A 21,782-nucleotide genomic window follows, 5' to 3' on the forward strand; every position below is an offset into this window, starting at 1 on the left:
AGTCTCTTTGCACAGAGTCTGGCCACAATGTTGATGGTCTCTGCCCACCTCTCTGGGCAGCCAGTAGCAGCCAAGTCAAACCAGCCCTCCAGGTGAAATCCATCTGCCATTCCTGCTTAAAGCTGATCCCACCAGGACCTCAGCACATTCTCTGCGCCCACCAGCACGTTTCACATCTGACTCCTTTCCTCCTCACGTTGGGGCAGAGGCCACATGGGCATACTAGCCTGTTGTGATTCTCTCTTTCCTTGCAGGCTGAAGCCACACTGTACCCAGAGCTTGGGCCCAGGAGGCAATTGAGGGCACTGGGCAGTTGACCCCGAGCCCCCAAGGCCGAAGAGGATCTGGTTGGTTTGCCATCAGTCCTGAGGGCAGCCAGCCCCCTGCGGGGGAGAATGTGGTGCAGGGCTCAGGGGTGATGCTCAGGGGTGTCTGGTACCTGCACAGCAGCAGCATCCAGGCCTCACAGGCACACCTCGCAATCCCAGCAGAGCCTGCGTGCCCCTCCCCCCAGCCTGGCCCGTGGGCGGGTGGCCACCCAGTACTTGGGGGCTGCGCGTTACAGCTGCCCCGGTTGCCCACCACCCTCCTGGCTCCTGAGCCCAGGATGCAAGGATGGCCCGCCGGTCTCTGCCCACCGTGGTGCCTCTGGGCCCCCAGAGCCTGCGCCCCTTCACCCTGGAGTCCCTGGCAGCCATAGAACAGCGGGTGGTGGAGGAGGAGGCCAGGCAGCAGAGGAACAAACAGATGGAGATCGAGGAGCCTGAACGGAAGCCACGAAGTGACCTGGAGGCTGGCAAGAGCCTGCCCCTTATCTATGGGGACCCCCCGCCGGAGGTTATCGGCATCCCCTTGGAGGACCTGGACCCCTACTACAGTGACAAGAAGGTCTGGGCTTGGTAGGGTGTCCTCCACCTGTCTGTCCATCATCCATCCGTCTGCCTGTCCCCAGGCCTCATAGCTCTCTCCCCGCCTCAGACCTTCATCGTGCTCAACAAGGGCAAGTCCATCTTCCGCTTCTCCGCCACGCCCGCGCTCTACCTGCTGAGCCCCTTCAACATCGTCAGACGCGGCGCCATCAAGGTGCTCATCCACTCATATCCTGCCCGAGTGGGGCGCGCGCAGGGGTGGGGAGTGGTGGGGTGGGGGTAGGGCTACGCAAAATGGGGGGATCTGGGTGAGGAAACCCTCTGTCTGCCCCCTCCCCACCTGCTCCCTCATTTTCCTTGACCCCCCAACGCTGTTCAGCATGTTCATCATGATCACCATATTGACCAACTGTGTGTTCATGACCATGAACGAGCCGCCTCCCTGGTCCAAGAACGTGGAGTAAGTCTCTTTCCCGCCCCGCCCCCAACCTTCCCCGCCCCCCCCCCCGCCCCCCGCTGGCCTGGCACACAGACCATCCCAGGTGTCTGCACTCTGAGGACTGCAACCCAGGGAGACATGTGCCGTCGCTGTCACCTTCGGCACCTCAAGCCCCAGGGTGGCACGCATCGTCGCTCTCACCAGTGTCCTCAGCCCCGGGGGGGCATATTCCGTTTCTGCTCCCCTCCCTCCTGGGAGGTCCCTCATCGCCACCCATGCCCCTGCCCAGGTATGACACGCCTGGGCCTGGCCGGTCCTCTCCCCGCCAGGTACACCTTCACAGGGATCTACACCTTTGAATCCCTCATCAAGATGCTGGCCCGAGGCTTCTGCATCGACGACTTCACATTCCTCCGGGACCCCTGGAACTGGCTGGACTTCTGCGTCATTGTGATGGCGTGAGCAGGGGCCCAGGGTGTCCTGAGGCCGAGGCTGAGGGAAGGGGGTGGTGAGGGCCAGGCCTCGGGCTGACCTTCTCAGAGGGCTGGACTGCAGGGACCTCGGGTCAGGGGTGCTGACGGAGAGCTGTATGTACAACTCCAAGAGCCACCATCCCCAGGGTCTGGCTTGGGGGGCTCTCCTGCTGCCCCCCCCACATGCCGTGTCCAACCACATGCAGCACCCTCAGCCCAGTCCTGCGGGCCCTCACCCACTGGGAGAGCTGGGCTACCCCCACTCCCCAGCAGTCTTTCCCAACTCGCGGGCCCTGATAGGAAACACAGGCTGTTGATCTGTCCCCCCAGCCCCCTGTGGGAGCCCCAGCTGCAAGGATTCCTGATTTCTACCCTCTCACCAAGTCCCAGCTCTGACACAGCCCTCACCCCAAACTCCCCCCTGCCCCCAACCAGGTACGTGACGGAGTTTGTGGACTTGGGCAACATCTCAGCCCTGAGAACCTTCCGGGTGCTGCGGGCCCTGAAAACCATCACAGTCATCCCAGGTACTGGGGATGTGAGGGGACCCTACACCCCAGTCCACAGGCCTCCCCGCATACCCAGGCCCCGAACCCGATACTCAAGTTCAGGGAGTCGAAAGGACTCGCAGGCTGCGTGTGTAAGACCCAGCAAAGCCTGGACACAGGGGCTCCCATGGCCAGAGAGGAGAAGGAGCCCGGGACTGGGGGCTGGGCACTTGAGAGGCAGCATAGCAAGGTGGTTAGGGCACAGACTCTGGAGCCAGACGGCCCGTGTTCGGTTCTGACGTCCACCACTTCCTAACTTTGACCTCGGGCAAGGGGCTTAAACCATCTGTGCCTCAGTATCTGTAAAATGTGAATAATAATAGTGCCGGGCACCAAGTTGTTATGAGGACTAAATGCTTTAATGTCAGTCGATAAGGTACTGAGGACACTGCCTGGAACTCAGTGTGCGTGTTATTAAATAAAACGAGCAGGGGGCAGAGCAGCGCCCTCCAGCTGAGACGAAGCGGCCGGCCAGCGCTGGGAAGTCCCGGCCGAGGGCTCCACAGGGAGCACACTGTGAGCGAGCCACGGGCCCGGGCGGTTGCACAGTAATGCATCAGGAAGCAGGAAATAAATAGAATCTGGATCATCCAGACCCTCAAAAAAGCATGCTGAGAAACTGGAGAAGGTTCATTGAACAAGAGAAAGATGATCTGAAAAGAGATGGAGAACAGGCTCTGGGAGGAGGGGAAATTGTTCAGTCTTGATGCTGGGAAGTGCCTTAGTTCTCCCTTAGACCAAGCCCTTCATCCCGCCGTTTGGGAAGGAGGCCCCCGGACACCCCAATAGGCGAAGTGCTGACTGGAGGCCACCCGCTGGCCACTGAGCCAAGGCTGCAACACCTTTCCTCGATGCCACGCTCCCAGCATCCTCAGAGCGTGGGGAAGGAGGGTTTAATAAGAGAGCTGCTGCGCATCTCTTGTCTAAGCCAGGATGAGAAGAATTAAACAAATAGTGAAGTGAGAGACACTACACTTAGGCCCAAAGGAAGAAGCTGTGGCTCTTCCGTAAATGATGGGAACTGGTCCCTGGAATTCCGGAGGGTTGTTGATGCCTTTGTCCACCCAAAGGGGCAGAACGCAACGATAGCGCAACGTCAGTCTAGAGTGTCCCAGATGAAACCCACTGTTCCTTGCGGGTTAATAGGCATTATAAGGAGAGAGGTTCTGTGGCCAAATAAGTTCAGGAAACACGCTACTAGCATTGTTGTTTGGTTCTGCAGGACTTGTCAGAGCCTTTGATCAGAGGATTTGCACAATGACTCTCCAGGAGCAAAATATACTGCTCAGCCTTCCCCAGTCATTGAATCTCCTCCCCGCCCCCTCCACTTTCTAAGGGCACTGCTCGGGAGACTGGGGTTCCGTAGAACATGCTTTGGGAATGCTGACCTCCTGAAGTCTTCACAGTCCCTTCTAGTGGCTCAGACTCCGGCCATTCGGAGGCTCCTGATTAAGGGTGTGATCAGGGTAGGGTGGGGCTAATTTGGAAAGGCTTCAGGGAAATGGAGCCCCTACTAAGTCACGAGTTGCTGAGAGGGAGTAGGTCAAGTCTGGGAGAGAGAAGGGAGTGAGTTACCACCCTGCCCTGCCTGCTCCCCATGACCCAAACTCTTCCCCACCCTCCGGTCAGGGCTGAAGACGATTGTGGGGGCCCTGATCCAGTCGGTGAAAAAGCTGTCGGACGTGATGATCCTCACGGTCTTCTGCCTGAGCGTGTTTGCCCTGGTGGGGCTGCAGCTCTTCATGGGAAACCTGCGACAGAAGTGTGTGCGCTGGCCCCCACCCTTCAACGACACCAACACCACGTGGTACAACAATGACACGTGGTACAATGACACGGGGTACGGCAATGACTCGTGGTACGGCAATGGCACCTGGAACAGTCAGGAGAGCGGGGCCAGCAACTACACCTTTGACTGGGATGCTTACATCAGTGATGAAGGTAAGAATGGAGGCTGGAGGGCCAGTGGGGCCAGTCCCGGCCCTGAGGTCCGCCCTCTGAGAGACAAATAGCACGGGCCAGACCTGAGCTTAAACCCATCACTTACCACTTGGATAAACTTCTGACAAGTCAGCTGATATCCCTGACCCTCAGAATCCTCACTGGTAAAACCGAGGTGACAATGCCTTTCTCAAAGGGTTAATGTGACAACAAATGCCAAATTACTTTGAAAATCCTGGAGGTTCCACTATAAAAAGCAATAGTCCAGATTCTCTACTCCTTAACCTATGCACTCCCTGGAAGGGCCTCCCCCAGGCACCCACACACCCACGTCCTGTTCACATCCGCCTCGCAGGCACACACACAGGGGCACACGCCCTCACACGGCCGCCACTGGTCTACTCAGTGCCATCTGGCCAATTAGAAAAAAGGTAGCCCTTCTCCACCCTGGTACCCTGGAGTGTAGCCTCCCCTGGCCTCCAGCCTCAGCCCTCAGTCGGGGGTGCTGCGAGGGGACTCGCTAACCCCATGCACGTACCCATTCTTCCGGCCTCTCTGTGCCCTGGCTGTACTCCGACTGTGCAACCACACTCAGCGCTGAGCTGGCACCGCTGGGAGCTGAGATCCCTGCAGTGTGTCCCGCCAGAGACCTGAGGACTTGCGGCTGCCCATAAAGGAGGGGAGGGGTACCCGGGGAGCATCTATTTAGTGTGGTCCACACAGATGTGTCCACAGGTGTGCAGGGGGTACATGTGTCCACAGTGTGTCCATGTGGTGACATGTGTCCTTTGTGGCCTTTGACTCCCAAAGGGAACTACTACTTCCTGGAGGGTGCTCTCGACGCCCTACTCTGTGGGAACAGCAGTGACGCCGGGTGAGAGATGCTGGGCCATGGGAAGAGGTGCCCTGGGGTGTTGGAAAATGCGGGCTGATCAGGGCCAAGGACCTGGGTGGATGGGAGTGTGAGAGAAACCTATGGGCCTGGATGGAACGCTCTCCTGTTTGGGGGACAAACAGGACTGAAGGATTTTTTCCCTTGGGGCTCCCGTACCCCCCACCTTGGGGCTCTCATCCCTCCCTAAAAGCAGCCCCCATTCTATCCCCAGGCATTGCCCCGAGGGTTACGAGTGCATGAAGGCTGGGCGGAACCCCAACTACGGCTACACCAGCTACGACACCTTCAGCTGGGCCTTCCTGGCTCTCTTCCGCCTCATGACACAGGACTATTGGGAGAACCTCTTCCAGCTGGTACAGCTGCCCCCACCCTGCTCTTCAGCTTGATTATCACCTCCTTTCATTCCCACAGCCTCTTCCTCACCTGGCGGGTACCCCAGCAGGGCTGTCTCATCTGTGGCATCCCCTCAGTGGCCCTACATACAGGATCTGAGAGCCCACCCATACCGGGTGCCTGCCCAGATCCAAGCCACAGCCTCTTCTGCTTTCTCCACCTTTGCTGAGACCTGGGCCTGGCACAGACCCCGAGTCCTCACAGCAACTGGTAGGGCAGCTTACACTCCACCCAGACACAGTTATTTAGCTTCTCTCTTTGCAGAACAGGCAAGTTGAGTCTGGAGCAACAGTGCCTTCTGGTCACTGAGGGTGTTTCTAATACTGATAATATTAATGAATACAGTGCCACTACCTGTCGAGCTGTTACTAGATGGCACCATTGCCAAGCTAGGATGCAAGCTGACCCCAGAGCCCACATTTACCCTTTTTCACCCTGGCTCTCTGATCCCGAGATGTCTGGCTGGGGCCCTCAGGGTGCTCTGAGCCAGGAGACCAAGGAAGTCCGGGTCCCAGGTATACATTTGGAAGCTCCCCAGAATGTGGTTTAGCCTGCCAAGGATGACCGTGCCCTGCCTCAAACTACAAGGTTCTGCGAGGGACCCCTTCTGTTTACCTATCTGGGCTGTGGGTGGGTGTGTGGAGCGGGGTGGTGGGTGAGAGCAGGCGGGCGCTGTGTGATGCCTCCTGTCCTGCCCCCGCCCCCAGACCCTTCGAGCAGCTGGCAAGACCTACATGATCTTCTTCGTGGTCATCATCTTCCTGGGCTCCTTTTACCTCATCAACCTGATCCTGGCGGTGGTGGCCATGGCTTATGCCGAGCAGAACGAGGCCACCCTGGCTGAGGATCAGGAGAGAGAAGAGGAGTTTCAGCAGATGCTGGAGAAAATCAAGAAACATCAGGAGGAACTGGAAAAGGTCAGGATTCAGACAGAGGAGGCTGAGGACCCGGGGGTCTCCCCGCCCCTCAGCCTGGGATCTCCTGGGCAGGCTGAGGGTGAGGGAGAGCCCGAGGCAGGGGGAGCAGAGGCCCCAGGCTAGGGGCTTTGGTTGGATGGGAGGCATCCAAGCAGTAGAAAGAGCATTTCACAGCTCCGTGCCTCAGTTTCCCCCTACTATGTGTAACAAGGAAACTGCAGTAGTTAAAACAGAAATAGGCTTCCAGCTCAAATATCTATGATTTTGTGATTCTTTCTGGGCAGATATGGGTCCATGTCAAGAGAGGGGTGGGGCCTGGTGAGGCCGCAGGAAGTGGTGCCCACTCTCTCATCATCTCATGAAGCGCAGGCTCAGTCAAGGCTTCAGAGAGTAGAGGGTCTTCCAGGATGAGGGTCCTCAGTCACTCTGGACCACCACTGAGGTTTCCCCCTGCCCCCACCTGCACTAGGCTCAGTGCAGGCCAAGAAAAGGGGGCCCCATCCTAAAGGATTCGTGAGGAAGCTCTGAAAGTCAGTTAGTCCAACTTCCTGGCTCACAAGTGGTCTGCATGTCCATCACTCTGCTGGTCCACAGGCCAAGGCTGCCCAGGCGCTGGAAGATGGGGAGCCAGACGGCGACCCAGCCCATGGCAAAGATTGCAATGGCAGCCTGGACACTTCACCGGGGGAGAAGGGGCCCCCAAGGCAGAGCTGCAGTGCGGAAAGCGGCATCTCAGATGCTATGGAGGGTGAGTGGCCCTTACGCATCCTGTTTTGCGTGCCCTGCCCGTCAGGCCACTGGCTCCTGGGGAGGTGGGGGTGGGGCTGGCTGGGCCCAGCTTCAGGGCCCATTAAGGATGGTAACTTAATATTGGCATCGAAGAAATGGCCATGATAAATATAGTCCTGGCTTAACCTGCCCCAGTTCTGGCTGCAAGGCCAAGCTGCTAGGGGAACTAGGGGCTTCCGGGAGGGCTTTGGGGGCTGCCAAGGCAACGGAGGACAGGATAATAATACTAACCAGGAAGGCCCAATGTTCCGGAAACTGGAGATCTTATACTGCAAATGTCTTCTGGGTAAAAGTTAAAGGCCAAAGGTCAGACTGTGAAGGAAGAGTCACAGACTCCCTCAAATCCCCATGCTGCTCCCCAAGTCTTAGGAGGAGAATAAGGACGAGGAAGTGAAGAGAGGGTAGACATATATACAGATCTTTGAATAGATGATGGATGGGTGGGAGGGTGGAGGGTGGATGGTGGATGGATGGTGGATGGATGGATGGATGGATGGATGATGGATGGATGGATGATGGGTGGATGGATGGATAGGCTGAAAGACTAATGAATGTGAAGAAACATGAGTATATGGATAGATGAGAGGGAGGGAGGGAAGGGAAGAGAGAGGGAGGGAGAGAAAGAAGGAAGAAAATCTGTCATAGAAGAGGTGTGGTCCCCTCCCCACTTGCCTGGAGCACTTGGAGGTCCTAGAGGACTTGGCAGACCCCTAGAGGGCACCATCTCACCTGCCCTTGTATGACAGGCATCCAGGTATCTGTATGCCCTGCCAGAGAATGCCCCAGGGAATGCTGGGCAGAGCTGGCCAAGGAGATCACTCAGCATTGCCCTTACTGGGATGGTTGTGAGAAGTTTTGGCCGTAGCACCAGCAGTAGCACCCAGGTTGGGGGTGGGGTGCAGGGGTTACAGTCAGACTATAATGTGCAGCCTTTGAAAGCGGCCCACTTTCCTCCCTCCTCTATTGGATGGGAAGCACTAACAGCACGTACCTTATGCATTTCTGGTGGGAGTTAAATGAGATCATGCCTAGACTGAGGACCCCCGCAGGCCTGCAGGAGGAACAGCTTTATCCATGGGCCTTACAGAGCCCCAGGGCTTTAGAGCTGGGGTGGCAAGAACAGGGTGACATTTCCAGAAAGCCACTCTGGTGGGAAAAGGTGGAATGGTTGGGGACAACCTGGAGGGGCCCACATTACTGCCAAATTGAGAAAGAGCCCACAGGGGGATCCTATCCTGCTCCCCAGTGGCATTGGCCAGCAGCAGGTGCAACTGGGACCTAAACTCCAGCTGTGACCTCCCACCATCCCCAGGGCCACTGACAGGGGTGGGGGTCACTGGGTGGTGGGGCTTTGAGGGGTGTGTCAAGAAGGGGAGGCTTGAAATAGCTCACTGCAAGAAGGGCTGTGGGGTAAGCGTGGCTAAGGGGCGGGTCTTTGGGAGGTAAGGTCTAGAGGGGCGGGTCTGAGGGTGACGTGCTGAAAGGTGGGGCTTGGAGTGGGCAGCACAGAAGGGTGGGGGCTGAAATGTGGCAACCTAAAGGGCAGGGCTTGGAAGGGGTCCCAAAGACCTGGGTGGATGGAGGTAGAACCTAAGAGGGGTATCCTAATCACGTGCCTGCTTCCACCCTATCCCCAGAGCTAGAAGAGGCCCACCAGAAGTGCCCGCCATGGTGGTACAAGTGCTCCCACAAATTGCTCATATGGAACTGCTGTGCTCCATGGGTGAAGTTCAAGAACATCATCCACCTGATTGTCATGGACCCCTTCGTGGACCTGGGCATCACCATCTGTATCGTGCTCAACACCCTCTTCATGGCCATGGAACATTACCCCATGACGGAGTACTTCGACCACGTGCTCAGTACGGGCAATCTGGTAGGGAAGGGACAAGGGAGAGGACACAGGGCCCAAGGAGGCCCTCTGGGCGGTGTAGAAATATGGGGCACTGCTGGGGAGCATATGAGGACAAGCTGGGGTTATTTTCCCAGCACATGGCGGGGACACGAGTTGATATACAAGGGAGGTACATGGGGTGATCCATGGGATGGGGTGCTTGGGCTTCAGGATAGTTGAGGGCAGAGAGACCGGGGGTGAGGTGCTGGAATCCCTAAGACTGAACTCCAGGCGATCTGGAGTCCCACGGTCCATGCCCTGGATGCAGAGATGCAGGAGTCGGGGCATGGAGGTGAGGCGGGGCCTGGGCGACAATTCTCTCCTGGTTGTCATGGGCCTAAGCAGGACTAAGGGACCTGGAAGGGGGCCATACAGCCAAGGGCACCCAGGCCCAAGAAGTCTCAGCTCACCCTGGAGGCCCCAGGGCATTGCCCTCCAACCCTCAGCCCGCAGCCTGCTAGGTTTCTCCCAGAGGGCAGGGAGGGTGTGGCCGGGCCTGTTCCCCCTCCAGCCCTGCCTGCCCCACTATTGTTGACACACACTGATCCGCCTGCTTATCCCTGCCCATTAGGAGCATTATCACCTCATTGCCAGCCCCGGTGGAGCCTGACAAAGGGACAAAGCCACCTCCTCCAGCCCGGCCCTTCCCAATTCCCTTCAAATTTTTCCAGTATAGCAAACGGGCGAGGTGCTCTCCTGTCCCTGAGGGTCAGGGGTGCCTAGGGAGAGTAAGATTCGAGGCCTGGGGCAGGACGAGGGCTGGGTGGGTAGTAAAGGAACCAGACCCTGGACCCCCGGCCTGGAGGCAGGCAGGCCTGCTCTGCGGAGATGCCCGAGGCAGCCGTGGCCAGGCCAGGCTGGAGGGGCCTGGGCGTGCCCTGGACATGGCGCAGCTGCTGGGGTGTACGTGATGGGGCCGGCCCACCGCCTGCCCACCCTCGACCACATTCTGCCGCTGCCTGGGCACCTGCTATGGCCAAGGACAGCTCCTGGGCGGGGCTCAGCATGTGCCAGGGCAAGCTGTGGCCCCGGGGCAGCTGGTGCCCAGCAGGAGGGGGGCTGAGTCCAGGAAGCTTTCAGGGACTCCGCAGCCCTCAAACTCTATATCAAGTCCTGGGGCGGGGTGGGGGGTGGGGTGCAGCTCTGGCCTTCTCATTATTCCTGACTTTGCCCCCTCTTGGCCCCTGCCCTAGACTTCCAAGGCCACCAAAGTTGGCTGGGTCCTGGGACCCCTGCCAGTGGGGGTAGAGAGGCTGTAGGGTGTGGAAGGCTGCATCAGGCAGGTTTGAGACCTGCCTCATTCCCATATGGGCAGCATGGCCCAGTGTGTTCCGCTGACCTCTCTGAGCCTCACTTTCCTTTTCTCTGAGAGTCCCTTCCAACTATACAGAAACCGGCCCACTACTGAGGTTGTATGGGAACCACAAAGTGCCCTGTGAGTGTTAAACATTATCACGAGTGGGGTGAGACTCCAAGAAATTAAGGGCTGGCCCACAGTCACGTGGCCAGAAATGGAAGGGCCCAGGTCTCTGGGTAGCCCCCATCTGCCCCGTGGGACGGCCATCCCACCCCCCACTCACCTGCACCCTTGCGGGCTGGGGGCACCACTACCCGCCCCCTCAGGGTCCCGGCCCCCACAGGCTCTGCCCTGGGCGTTGGGTAGGGACCCCCCGAGGCCCCGTGTTCCCTGAGGCTCCGTGACAGGGACTGCACCGCGCCCCCAGGTCTTCACGGGCATCTTCACAGCAGAGATGGTGCTGAAGCTCATCGCCATGGACCCCTACGAGTACTTCCAGCAGGGCTGGAACATCTTCGACAGCATCATCGTCACCCTCAGCCTGGTGGAGCTGGGCCTGGCCAACGTGCAGGGGCTGTCGGTGCTCCGCTCCTTCCGTCTGGTGCGTGACCTGGGGCCAGGGCTGAGGGGGGGCGGGGGGCACTTTCTCACTGAAAACAGGGAGAGAAGGAGCCCTCTCCCTGACTGCACGGGGTTGCTAGGGGGCCAAAGGGACGCCCCAGGAGTTTGACCCCTCAGTGGCCGCGGGTGGCCGTGGGGCAGGAGGTGGGCCTGCAGCCCACCTGAGAGCCGAGGCTCAGGAAGCTCCGAGCAGTGGAGCCGGAACTCTGAGTGCGTGTCCTTTCCTCCGCCCACAGGAGCACTTCTATTTGTTTGTTTGAAGTGTATTATAGGACCTTTCATGCACCCACAAAAACATAAAGCATAATACACCTCCGTGTACCTGTCACCCAGCTTCAACAGCCATCAACCGTCTACTATTCTTGCTCCCCCTGCCCCCCCACTTCTTGTGGGGGGAGCTTGTTAAAGCAAATCCCGCATTTACTTCACTTGTAAATGCTTTATCTGTATCTTTACCAGGTAAGGACTTCTTTTTCCTCTCGAACACAGGAGGAGTATGAGGTGGTAGGGTCTGAGTGCTCCGGTTTCGCAGAGGCGAACGGAGGCCTGTGACCACTCAGGGGACAGGAAATCACGTTGTTCAAGAGAATTCTGTCTCCTAAGGGTGGGGCTGCCTGGGGTCGGGCCGGGGTCCCCAGGCCTCATGCGCCCCTGCCCCCCTCCCGCCCGGCAGCTTCGGGTCTTCAAGCTGGCCAAGTCCTGGCCCACGCTGAACATGCTCATCAAGATCATCGGCAACTCGGTGGGGGCGCTGGGCAACCTGACGCTGGTGCTGGCCATCATCGTGTTCATCTTCGCCGTGGTGGGCATGCAGCTGTTCGGCAAGAGCTACAAGGAGTGCGTGTGCAAGATCTCCTCCGACTGCAGCCTGCCCCGCTGGCACATGTACGACTTCTTCCACTCCTTCCTCATCGTCTTCCGCATCCTCTGCGGGGAGTGGATCGAGACCATGTGGGACTGCATGGAGGTGGCCGGCCAGCCCATGTGCCTCACCGTCTTCCTCATGGTCATGGTCATCGGCAACCTGGTGGTGAGTGAGGCCGGCTGGGTGGCTCCCCTACCCTTGCCCAGGAAATCCACTCATCCAGGATGTGGCCCGCGCCTTTATTTCTCTGTTTCCTTTACATCGGGCTGTTTTTCGAGGGCCCTTTCCCTATGAAATTGAACTGTATGAAAGGATCGATGCATGCCCCTCTCACCCCCCAAAACAGCAATTTTTTCTTTTTATTTTATTTTTCAGTTATAGTTTATATTCAGTATTATTTTATATTAGTCTCAGGCGTACAGCACAGCGGTCATATAATCATACACTTTACAAAGTGTCCCCCCAATGTTTCCGTTAACTGCCTGGCCCCGCCCACGCTCGTCGCAGTGTCACCACCAACTGTGCCCCCTGTGCTGTGCGTCGCACCCCGAGACTGTTCTGTGACCGCCAGTTCGCACTTAACCCCCCCCCCACCTCCTCCACCCGGTCAGTCCCCAGGCCCCTCCCTCCGGCGGCTGTCAGTCTGTCCTCCGTGTGCCTGTGAGTCTGTCTCACTATTGTTGTTTGCTTTATTCTTTAGATTCCACATGTAAGTGGAGTCATGCAGTATTTGTCTTTCTCTGGCTGATTTATTTCACTTAGCGTAATACCCTCTAGGTCCATCTGTGCTGCCACAAATGGCCAGGTTTTATTTTTTACGCTGACTAACATCCCATTGTATATGCAGGGTGGGACAAAAGTGGGTTTACAGCTTTTCGTATGGAAAATAATACAATGATTTGCAAATAATGGCACAAGAACACACTCCGTTTCCCACACTCACGACTGGAACCCGCTTCCGCCCCGCCCTGTATGGACCAACGCTCTCCGTCTGCCCACCGGGTGCTGGACACTGCGGTCGCTTCCGTAGCTTGGTGATTGTCCGTAATGCTGCGGTGAACACAGGGGTGCTTATGTTCTTCCAAATCAGTGTTTGGGCTTCTTCAGATACACACCCAGAAGCAGAATTGCTGGGTCATAAGGCAGTTCCATTTTTAATTTTTTAAGGCCCCTATATTTCACAGCGGCTGCGCCAGTCTGCATTCCCACCAACAGTGTACGAGGGTCCCTTTCCCTCCACGAAGCATCGTTGTTTGTGTGTTTATTGACGACTGCCTTTCGGGCAGGTGTGAGGTGATATCTCGTTAGTGGTTTTAATTTGCATCTCTCTGATGATTAGTGACATTGAGCACCTTTTCCTATGTCAACTGGTCATCTGTGTATCTCTGGAGAAGTGTCCAATAGGTTCTCTGACTTTTTTTAGATTGGATTGTTTTGTTTTTGTTTCTGTTTTTGTTTTTTTGGTGGTGAGTTGTATGATTCTCTGTAAATTTGGATATCAGCCCCTCACATGATGTACCATTGGCAAATATCTTCTTCTACTCAGTAAGTTGTCTTTTTGTTTTGTTAATAGTTTCTCTTGCTATGCAAACACTTTTTAGTTTGACATAGTCCCATTTGTTAATTTTTTCTTTTGTTTTCCTCAAAACGGCAATTTTTGCGGGGGTTAATCCAGCGGTTGTCAAATCTCAAACTGCTTCAGAGTTGCTTGGGAGTTCCTTAGAGCCCAGATTCCGGCCCCCACCCTGCCCCAGTCTGACTCCACAGCTCCGGGCTGGGGCCTGGGAGTCACGGCGCAGCTGCCACTGGCTTGGGGGCCACACTGAGCGGTGCCGTTGAAACCCAGTGTTCCAGGGAAAGTAGCGTAATAACTGGAATCAGACAGATCTAATTTCCAGTCCCAGTTCCTTTGCCATTCGCATGACCTTGAACCAATTACTGCTCTCTGGTTGGCTGGGTTCTCTCACTTTACATGAAAGAGAAATGGCAGGTACCTTATAGGGCGGCTGGGAGGAGCGACCGTGACAGTGTGCATGAAGGCACGGCGTGCAGCTGGCACCGAAGCTCCTGGGCCTCTTGTCCTTTCCCCTCCCTCTCACCCTCCTCTGTACCGGGAGTCAGGCCCCGGGCGTTGGGGAATCCAGAGCTGGCACAAACGGCACCCACCCTGCCACTGTCTCTGTGGCGCAGGGCCTGGCACGTGGGGCTCAGGCACAGGAGGGTGCAGGGGCCGAAGAGAAACAGGCTGTGGGGCTGTGGCCCAGCTGACAGCATTTCTGTGGCCAAGGCCTGGCAGGCGTCTACCCTGGCCCTGCCGACCCTAGCTCCTCCCCTTCTCTGGTGGGGTGGGGTCGGTCCTACCAGTGCTGTGCCCAGCTGCCCCCTGCGGTATCGGGCGCTGCCCTGGGCACCAGGGGGTGGGAAGACGCACATCCCCACGTTCCACAAAGGCCTGTGGAATCCTTGGGCTGCTGGGTCAGCACTACTCAGATGTCGCTGACCTCCGACTGGGGGCAGGAGCAGATTGGGGGTGGGGGCTGTCACCTTAACTAAGGAGACCCTGGAATGAGTTGTCAAGCCCCCAGGTACAGCCAGACAGGAGAGCCCAGGATGGCTGTTCCTGAGGGGAGGTCTCGGGAGGGGAGAGAGAGAGGGAAGGTGCCTGGGGCAAGACTCTGGGGCAGAACTCTGGGGCAGGATTAGGGTGCGGGTAGCACCCCTGTATAGCAGTGTGTAAATGTAAGTTTAAGGAGCTGGGCGTGACTGAGAGGGCCTGCAGGGGGTTCTGTCTGTGTGCATGCGAACTCGAAACCATTGGAAGCCCCTGCTTTGCCGCTACTAACTGGGAAACCTTGAGCCAGTTACTAACCTACCTGGGACTCAGTTTTTCTCATCTGGAAAATGGGGGTGTTAATGGTAGTGACCCACTTCACTGGGTAATCCTGAGGATTACATGACACACGGCTAAGTGCTTAGCAAAGCACTCAGCCCTCGAGGGCAGGGGAGTTCAAATGTCACAGGCGTGTGTGGTGGAGCTACCCTCCACGGGCACCGCGTTCACGAACAGCGGGCTCCTGCCGGCCGCCTTTGTTTGCATTATCCTCGATGCTGTCAACAGCCCTGCCAGGCAGGCAACGTGGGCTCTGTGCTCCGCCGAGGGGGCACTGCCCGGCACCACACAGCGAGTGAGCATCTGAGCCTGGGCTGGAACCTGGGACGAGGCAACTTGAGTGGCATCAGTAAAGCAGTGGCGGTGATAACGGCAGCACCCGCGCCAGCGAGGAGGGTGACCGCTGACCTCTGCTCGCAGTTACCCAGCACGCTGGACGCTCTCCGTGTACACGTCTCTACTTTGTAGACGAGGAAGCAAAGGCTCAGGGAAGTCGATTAGTGATCTATGAACCGAAGCCGTCTGACTTGAGTCTGGGCCCACTGCCCTGCGCTGCCTCTGTGTGGGCGCCACACACACACACACACACACACACACACACACTCCACGTGGGCACCCTTTTCTGGCCCAGCTCTGTGGCTCTCCCACTTTGCTCAGAGGGAGTCGAGTGGCCGGGGGAGGTGGCACTGTCAGCTCCTTGGGCACAGTCCCCGCCCTCCAGGCTCATGGGAGCAGGTGTGTGCAGAGGGCACAGGGGCACCCTGCCAGGGAGTGTGGGGACCTGTGTCCCCTGCGTCCATGGCACTTGGGCACTTCTTCTGGGTTCCCGTGAAGAAGAGGAAGTGACTAGCTCGTGGCTAACCCACCCCTCACAGCCCCCAGGGGGACATGAGGTCCACCCCCGCCCCGGCAGCCCCTGCCCCCGCCTTGCCTGAGGAGGCTATTTCTGTCCCAGGCAGGAGCCGTGTGCAAACCCTGCTGACCCAGAGAGCAGCTAATTCCCATCTCAGATGTGTTTCTGGCAACTGGACGCCTGCCCCCAAGGGAGGAAAGGAAAAGTCGATACGTTTTGGTGAGGGGTGAAGGCAGAAAAGTAGCCAGGAGCATGGAGATGGGGTGGAATCCCCTGCCAGCATATTCCCCCAAAGAGAGAATATGTACAATATGCAACACATGTATTTTGAAGATACTGTCTTAACACGATAGTTAAGATAACGACAGAAAGACCTTGGAGCACAGTGGTGAAAGTCATGGCGAGGGGCACGTGGGGAAGAAGGGCAAGGGCAGCCGAGCACAGGTGCAGGCTCCCGGCCCCACCCCCCCAAGGCCCCCAGAGAAAGAACCTGGCCCTGTCTTCCAAAATCTCACATGGAAACGCCAGCATGTTCTGAGAGCCTACTGTGTGCTCACAACAATGTAAAGAAGTAGGAACCAGAATCATCCCCATTACACAGATGAGAAAACTGAGGCACAGAGCAGTGGTATGACTGCCCTGAAACACGCCATCTGTACTGCTGTGCACACCCACTGCTTTATATCTGTCTGACCAAACGTCCATCTCCCCCAGGCTGGAACTCCCTGAGGTTACTTGCTCTTGTGAGCACTGGGAGGAGCTCAGTAAATGTCGATCCACTGGAAAATAAAGTTGACAGAGGGCAGGGGGTAGGCCAGTCGCCTCGTAAGTCCCTTTCAGCAGGGCTGTGGGAAAAAAACCAGGGGGAGCAGGAAACCCCATGCGAGGAAAGGGTCAAGTGTCCCTTCCAGGGCAGTAGGGGACACGCATCTGAGCACTGGGAGCACAGGGTCTGCAAAAGCCCACTTACCAGACCGGAAAAGACAGCTCAAAAGATTTCGGTCCCCAGTTAGTCCTGGGAGCTCAGAGGCATGCACTCTGCCTTTTGTTCTGCACCCCCGGCCACGGAGGTGGACAGCAGCATCATGGAGAGTCCCTGCCACCCAGTGGGCCTCCCCAAGCCCTCAGAACCCTCTCCTGTGCAGCAGAATCCTCTCCTGTGCCCAAGCCTCAGTTTCCTTATCTGCAAAGTGGGGATGGTAGTAACATTTCTCACCTCCATGAGGATTCCGTTAGGCGATATCCTTTTAAATGTTCAGCACGGGGCGGCTCTGACCTGGAGGCCTGTTGACTCCCATGCTGGCTGAAGGTGGCACCCTAGGGGGCCCAGAGGCTGAGCTGAGGCTCCCCCAACCCCACTCCCCAGGTCCTGAACCTCTTCTTGGCCCTGCTGCTGAGCTCCTTCAGCGCCGACAGCCTGGCAGCCTCGGACGAGGACGGTGAGATGAACAACCTGCAGATCGCCATCGGGCGCATCAAGTGGGGCATCAGCTTCGCCAAAACCTTCCTTCTGGGGCTGCTGCACGGCAAGGTCCTGAGCCCCAAGGACATTGTGCTCAGCATTGGGAAGCTCGGGGAGGCGGGGGAGGCCGGGGAGGCTGAGGAGGGTGCTCCCGAGGAAGAGAAGAAGGAACTGCCGCCCAAGGAAGATGACAAGGACTTGAAGGACAGTCACATCCTGAACCACGTGGGCCTGGCTGATGGGCCTGCCCCCGGCATTGAGCTGGACCACCTCAACTTCATCAACAACCCCTACCTGACCATCCACGTGCCCATCGCCTCCGAGGAGTCCGACCTGGAGATGCCGACCGAGGAGGAGACCGACACCTTCTCGGAGCCCGAGGATGTCAAGGTGAGCCCATCGCACAGCCCGGCGTGGGGGGTCGGCGGTCAGATAGACACAGCTTCACGTGTTTATGTGACCTTAGGCGAGCCTCCAAGCCTCCATTTCTTCGTCTGTAAAATGGGGGTAGTGGTACCTACCTTGTGTCACTGCAGTGAGTATTAGACGAGATGATGTGTGTAACGCAGAGACCTCTCTGTAAATGGCGGCTGTTATTACTATTGTTCACACGTTTATTATGACCTGCCCTGCCTGTCCTGATACTGTAGCCTCCCGCCTTCATTCCCGCCCACGAGTCCACCTGGGCCCCTCTCACCAGCAGGTGGCACTCTTGGACAGGATGGTCTTAATGGACCCTAGGGTCCTCCCCGTAGCCCACTCTGGGCTCTTGTCATTGTTACCTATTTCTCTTTACACCCTACCTGGGGCTGGTCCCTACTTCCCAGCGTGGGCCAAAGTGCCAGGTTGGGCTGGGGACTCTGAGGACAGGTGTGGTGGGCCAATGAGGTTGAGGACAAGAACAGAGAGCCTCAGCAGGAGCCCTGACCTCGTGCAGGGGGCCTGCAGCTGGGCTGGAATGTACTCTCCTCCCGCCCATCCCCTGCCAGGCTGGCTAGAGACTGGTGGTCGCCCTGAGAAGTTCAGGCTGAGGCTGGCGCCTCCCGGAGAAGCCAACTCCGAGCCCCTCATCTGCCCTCTGGCTCTGGCAGGGGAAGAACCAGCATCAGCTAGGGCCAGGCTCTCTGCCCACCTCCACCCCATCGGCCCTGGGCCCAGCTGGACACCAGAGCCCGAATGAACTTTGCTCTGAAAGTTCCTGACTCCTTATTCCCCCCGAATATGTGGCATGTTGACTTACCAGGGGGCCGAGTGCCTGCCAAGCTATAAATACCCGGGAAACTATGGCACGGACCTCGGTACAAGGAACAGGGGTGGGGGAGGGCTGGAGAACTCCAGGGCCGCGGCTCTGGGTGCTCTCTAAAGGGAGGCGGGCACGACTCCAAGGGGGACTGTGGGAGTGGGGGCACGTGGGCGAGGCAAGGGGCTCATTGGATGTTCTGGCTGACCTAATGCCCCGTGCCTCGGTTTCCTTTTCTGTCACCTGGGCACAAGGACTCCTCTGGATTTTTTGGTCACCATTCTGGATCCAGAGCTGCCCTCCATCTGCCCTCTCCATCTCCCGCTTCTGGGGCCTCACCCCCAGCCATGAAGGGGCCTCACCCCCAGCCATGCAGGGGCCTCCTCAAGGCGGGGTGGCCCGGCCGGGTTGGAGAACCAGCCTCCCCCACCCTACTGCACTCCCATCAGGCCCTTGGCCCCATGCTGGAGCTTCAGCTGGGAAAATGGTCCGTCCTTTCTGGATTACTCAGCCGAGCAGCCCCTGCAGACAGGAAGGCTCAGGCCTGAGGGCACCACACGCTGTTATCTGGGGTTGTGGCAGCCTCGGTCTGTCCTGACCCCTAGTCATGGCCCCTCAAAAGTACCTTTAGGAGTCTGGTCCCTCTGCTGCCCTTCTCATGCCTTCCCATGCTTCCCAGAATCCCCAGCTGGCCAAACACCGCCAGCCACCCCCAGCCTCCTTGTCCCCAGCCTTGTTCCTTCCCTGAGGCTCTCATGTGTCTCCTCATGTCCTCACTGCCCCTGCCCAGGCCTCAGTCCTGCCCTGCTCCAAATCTAAGTGCCACAAGAACAGGACCACTGCTGACTTGGTCACTGTGGCTGTCCTGCACGGGCCATAGTGCTGGCCCCATGATCCATGGTCAGATGAGTGAGTGAGTGAGTGAGTGAATGAGTAGGTCTGCTCTGCCCTCTCTTTCTCCTCTCCTGTGGTCTCCCACCCTGAGCTCCTCTGTCCCACCTGAGAGGAGGACCCAGGGGTCACATGACCCTGTGGCTCCTGCAGAAGCTGCCACGGCCCTTTGACGGGGAGTCCTCAGTCTGCAGCACAGCCGACTACAAGCCCCCCGAGGAGGACCCTGAGGAGCAGGTGGAGGAGAATGCCGAGGGGGAGCAGCCTGAGGAGTGCTTCACTGAGGGTGAGCCCGCACACGTGCATGCCCCCCTCGCCTGGTGCCCACCCCCCTGCCCCAGCCCAGCAGACTCCAGCCTGTCGCTCCCTCAGGGACATCTCGGGACATGCACGTCACCAAAAGCATGCAGGGCCTTTCCCCGCTGATGCTGCTCTGCCCTGCAGCACCGGGCAGGGGTGTCAGAGCTGGGGTGCCTCCCAGCCCCTGGCCCGAGCCTTAAGCGTGTGCAATGGGTGATGGCAGCACCCCGGGGACTGCTGTGTGGTGTCCCCGCAGAGCCCGACAGGAAGCAAGTGCTCGGGAAAGGCTGCTCCAAGGATGTCGCATTCCTCAGCTCCACCTTCAGGGAGAAAGGCCTGCTCAGTGCTTCGGGAGGCAGCTCTGGAGAAACACTGTTGCCCAAAGAGCGGGGCCTGTGCAGAGAGAAGGCTGCCTGGGCGAGGGAGCAGGGGAAGAGAGGGACAGCTGATAGTTCCCGTCCCTGGGCTGGGGGGCTACATCCTGCATGTCTTTCCTCTGTGTGCTCATCCCTGGCAGCAGTTGGCACATAGGTGGAGTGTCCCCCTCATTTGAGGGGAGGGGCTGGCCCCACTGCCAGCCAGCGGTGGAGGACATGGGAGCCAAGTGCTGGGTCTGGGGAGCAGCGAGATCCAGGTCTGGAGGCGGCACTCCGGGAAGGAGTGGGAGCCTGCTGACAGTGCCCCTGGAGGTGGGTCCCAGGCCGTGACGTGGTGCCCCCTTTGCTCCCCCAGCTTGCGTACAGCGCTGGCCCTGCCTCAATGTGGACGTCTCCCAGGGCCGTGGGAAGATGTGGTGGACCCTCCGCAGGGCCTGCTTCAAGATCGTGGAGCACAACTGGTTTGAGACCTTCATCGTCTTCATGATCCTGCTCAGCAGCGGAGCCCTGGTAGGTACCGCCCTGGGGGATGGGCATGGGCAGGGGCAGGTGCCAGGCCCACAGCTGGCCTGCCGGGGCTCCCTCCTTCCCACACCCTGGGAGGGACGCAGCCTGGACAGTCTCCAACCCAGAGTCCTGGAGGAACTCGCCCTCGGGGAAACTCCTCACCCCTGATGGGTCCAGGGAGTCTGGGAGAAGCCACCAGACCCTCCCCTGTGCCAGTCCCCTGGGAACCAGCAGCATCAGGCAGGGCAGGGATGGGGCAGCTGCCCCAGCCCCCCGGGCTCTGGCCACCCGCCGTGCTGGTGCCCCCAGGCCTTTGAGGACATCTACATTGAGCAGCGGCCCACCATCCGCACCATCCTGGAGTACACTGACAAGGTCTTCACCTACATCTTCATCATCGAGATGCTGCTCAAGTGGGTGGCCTACGGCTTCAAGGTGTACTTCACCAACGCCTGGTGCTGGCTCGACTTCCTCATCGTGGACGTGAGTTCGGCCCCCGGCCCCCCCGCAGCCAGACCTGGGGGCCGTCCTTGTGGCTGAGGACCTTAGGAAGCCCCAGGCCAAGGGGCGCACAGCAGCTCCCCAAGGCTGCGCAGTGCATCCAGACCCCCAGGCCCCCAAGTGGGCGCGCCCTCACAGAGGCTGGCTCCCAGCTCCTCCAACAGGCCGCCCAGGAAGAAGAATAGGCTGAGGGACCTCCCGTCTCCTGGGAGGAAGGAGAACTTTGGGGTCAAGAGGGCGAGTGGGAGGGTTACTTACCCTTCTTGCCAATGTCTGTGGAGGGTTTTGCACCCTCTTCGACTGGCACACGGGCCTCCTCTTCAACTGATGACGTCACGGAGACAGAGCCCAGGCCCTGTGGGTGTTGGGACAGTTCCCAGTGGACAGAACCGCCCATTAGGCACAGGGTCTGGGAGAGGTGCCTGAGAACAGGGAGTCTAGGGAGGCCCCCGTGGCGGTCCTGTCCCTCAAGGGCTGTGCCCCTGGGCTTCTTTCTCTTTGCAGGTGTCCATCATCAGCCTGGCGGCCAACTGGATGGGCTACTCGGAGCTGGGAGCCATCAAATCCCTGCGGACGCTGCGGGCCCTGCGTCCCCTCAGGGCACTGTCCCGATTCGAGGGCATGAGGGTGGGTGCTGAGGAAGGCTCTGAGTGGGACTGCGGGTTGGGGGAGCAGCCACCACAGGGCAAGGTGCAGGGGTCACATGTCTGTACTCCCCCCATCACCAGGGGGAGCAGAGGACTTGGCTCACAGCCCTGCTGAAGGCCAGGTTTGGGCACCTGAGACACCCTCCCACACCAGCCCAAGGGTCCATGCCTGC

At 58.5% G+C, this 21,782-nt stretch overlaps 1 protein-coding gene across 2 annotated transcripts in view; it reads left to right on the top strand.

Moving 5' to 3' along the window:
* The window catches only part of SCN4A (sodium voltage-gated channel alpha subunit 4), a 45,602-nt gene that overhangs the window by 16,392 nt on the left and 7,428 nt on the right, over positions 1 to 21,782 (top strand). The window contains exons 2-19 of one of the 2 annotated variants that reach the window (XM_036033507.1): positions 255 to 888; positions 979 to 1,097; positions 1,240 to 1,329; positions 1,638 to 1,766; positions 2,217 to 2,308; positions 3,959 to 4,270; positions 5,081 to 5,144; positions 5,377 to 5,518; positions 6,266 to 6,475; positions 7,070 to 7,223; positions 8,902 to 9,140; positions 10,883 to 11,056; positions 11,750 to 12,106; positions 17,051 to 17,536; positions 19,431 to 19,563; positions 20,310 to 20,464; positions 20,771 to 20,944; positions 21,467 to 21,589. In XM_036033507.1, the coding sequence (XP_035889400.1) occupies positions 616 to 888; positions 979 to 1,097; positions 1,240 to 1,329; positions 1,638 to 1,766; positions 2,217 to 2,308; positions 3,959 to 4,270; positions 5,081 to 5,144; positions 5,377 to 5,518; positions 6,266 to 6,475; positions 7,070 to 7,223; positions 8,902 to 9,140; positions 10,883 to 11,056; positions 11,750 to 12,106; positions 17,051 to 17,536; positions 19,431 to 19,563; positions 20,310 to 20,464; positions 20,771 to 20,944; positions 21,467 to 21,589 (3,426 nt within the window). In that variant the 5' untranslated portion in view covers positions 255 to 615. Of the gene's footprint in view, positions 1 to 254; positions 889 to 978; positions 1,098 to 1,239; positions 1,330 to 1,637; positions 1,767 to 2,216; positions 2,309 to 3,958; positions 4,271 to 5,080; positions 5,145 to 5,376; positions 5,519 to 6,265; positions 6,476 to 7,069; positions 7,224 to 8,901; positions 9,141 to 10,882; positions 11,057 to 11,749; positions 12,107 to 17,050; positions 17,537 to 19,430; positions 19,564 to 20,309; positions 20,465 to 20,770; positions 20,945 to 21,466; positions 21,590 to 21,782 lie in introns of those variants that run through there. The other variant, XM_028519704.2, reaches the window with a different exon arrangement.

The sequence above is a fragment of the Phyllostomus discolor genome, chromosome 8 (genome assembly GCF_004126475.2).
Source record: "Phyllostomus discolor isolate MPI-MPIP mPhyDis1 chromosome 8, mPhyDis1.pri.v3, whole genome shotgun sequence".
In the NCBI taxonomy this organism is placed as follows: Eukaryota; Metazoa; Chordata; class Mammalia; order Chiroptera; family Phyllostomidae; genus Phyllostomus; species Phyllostomus discolor.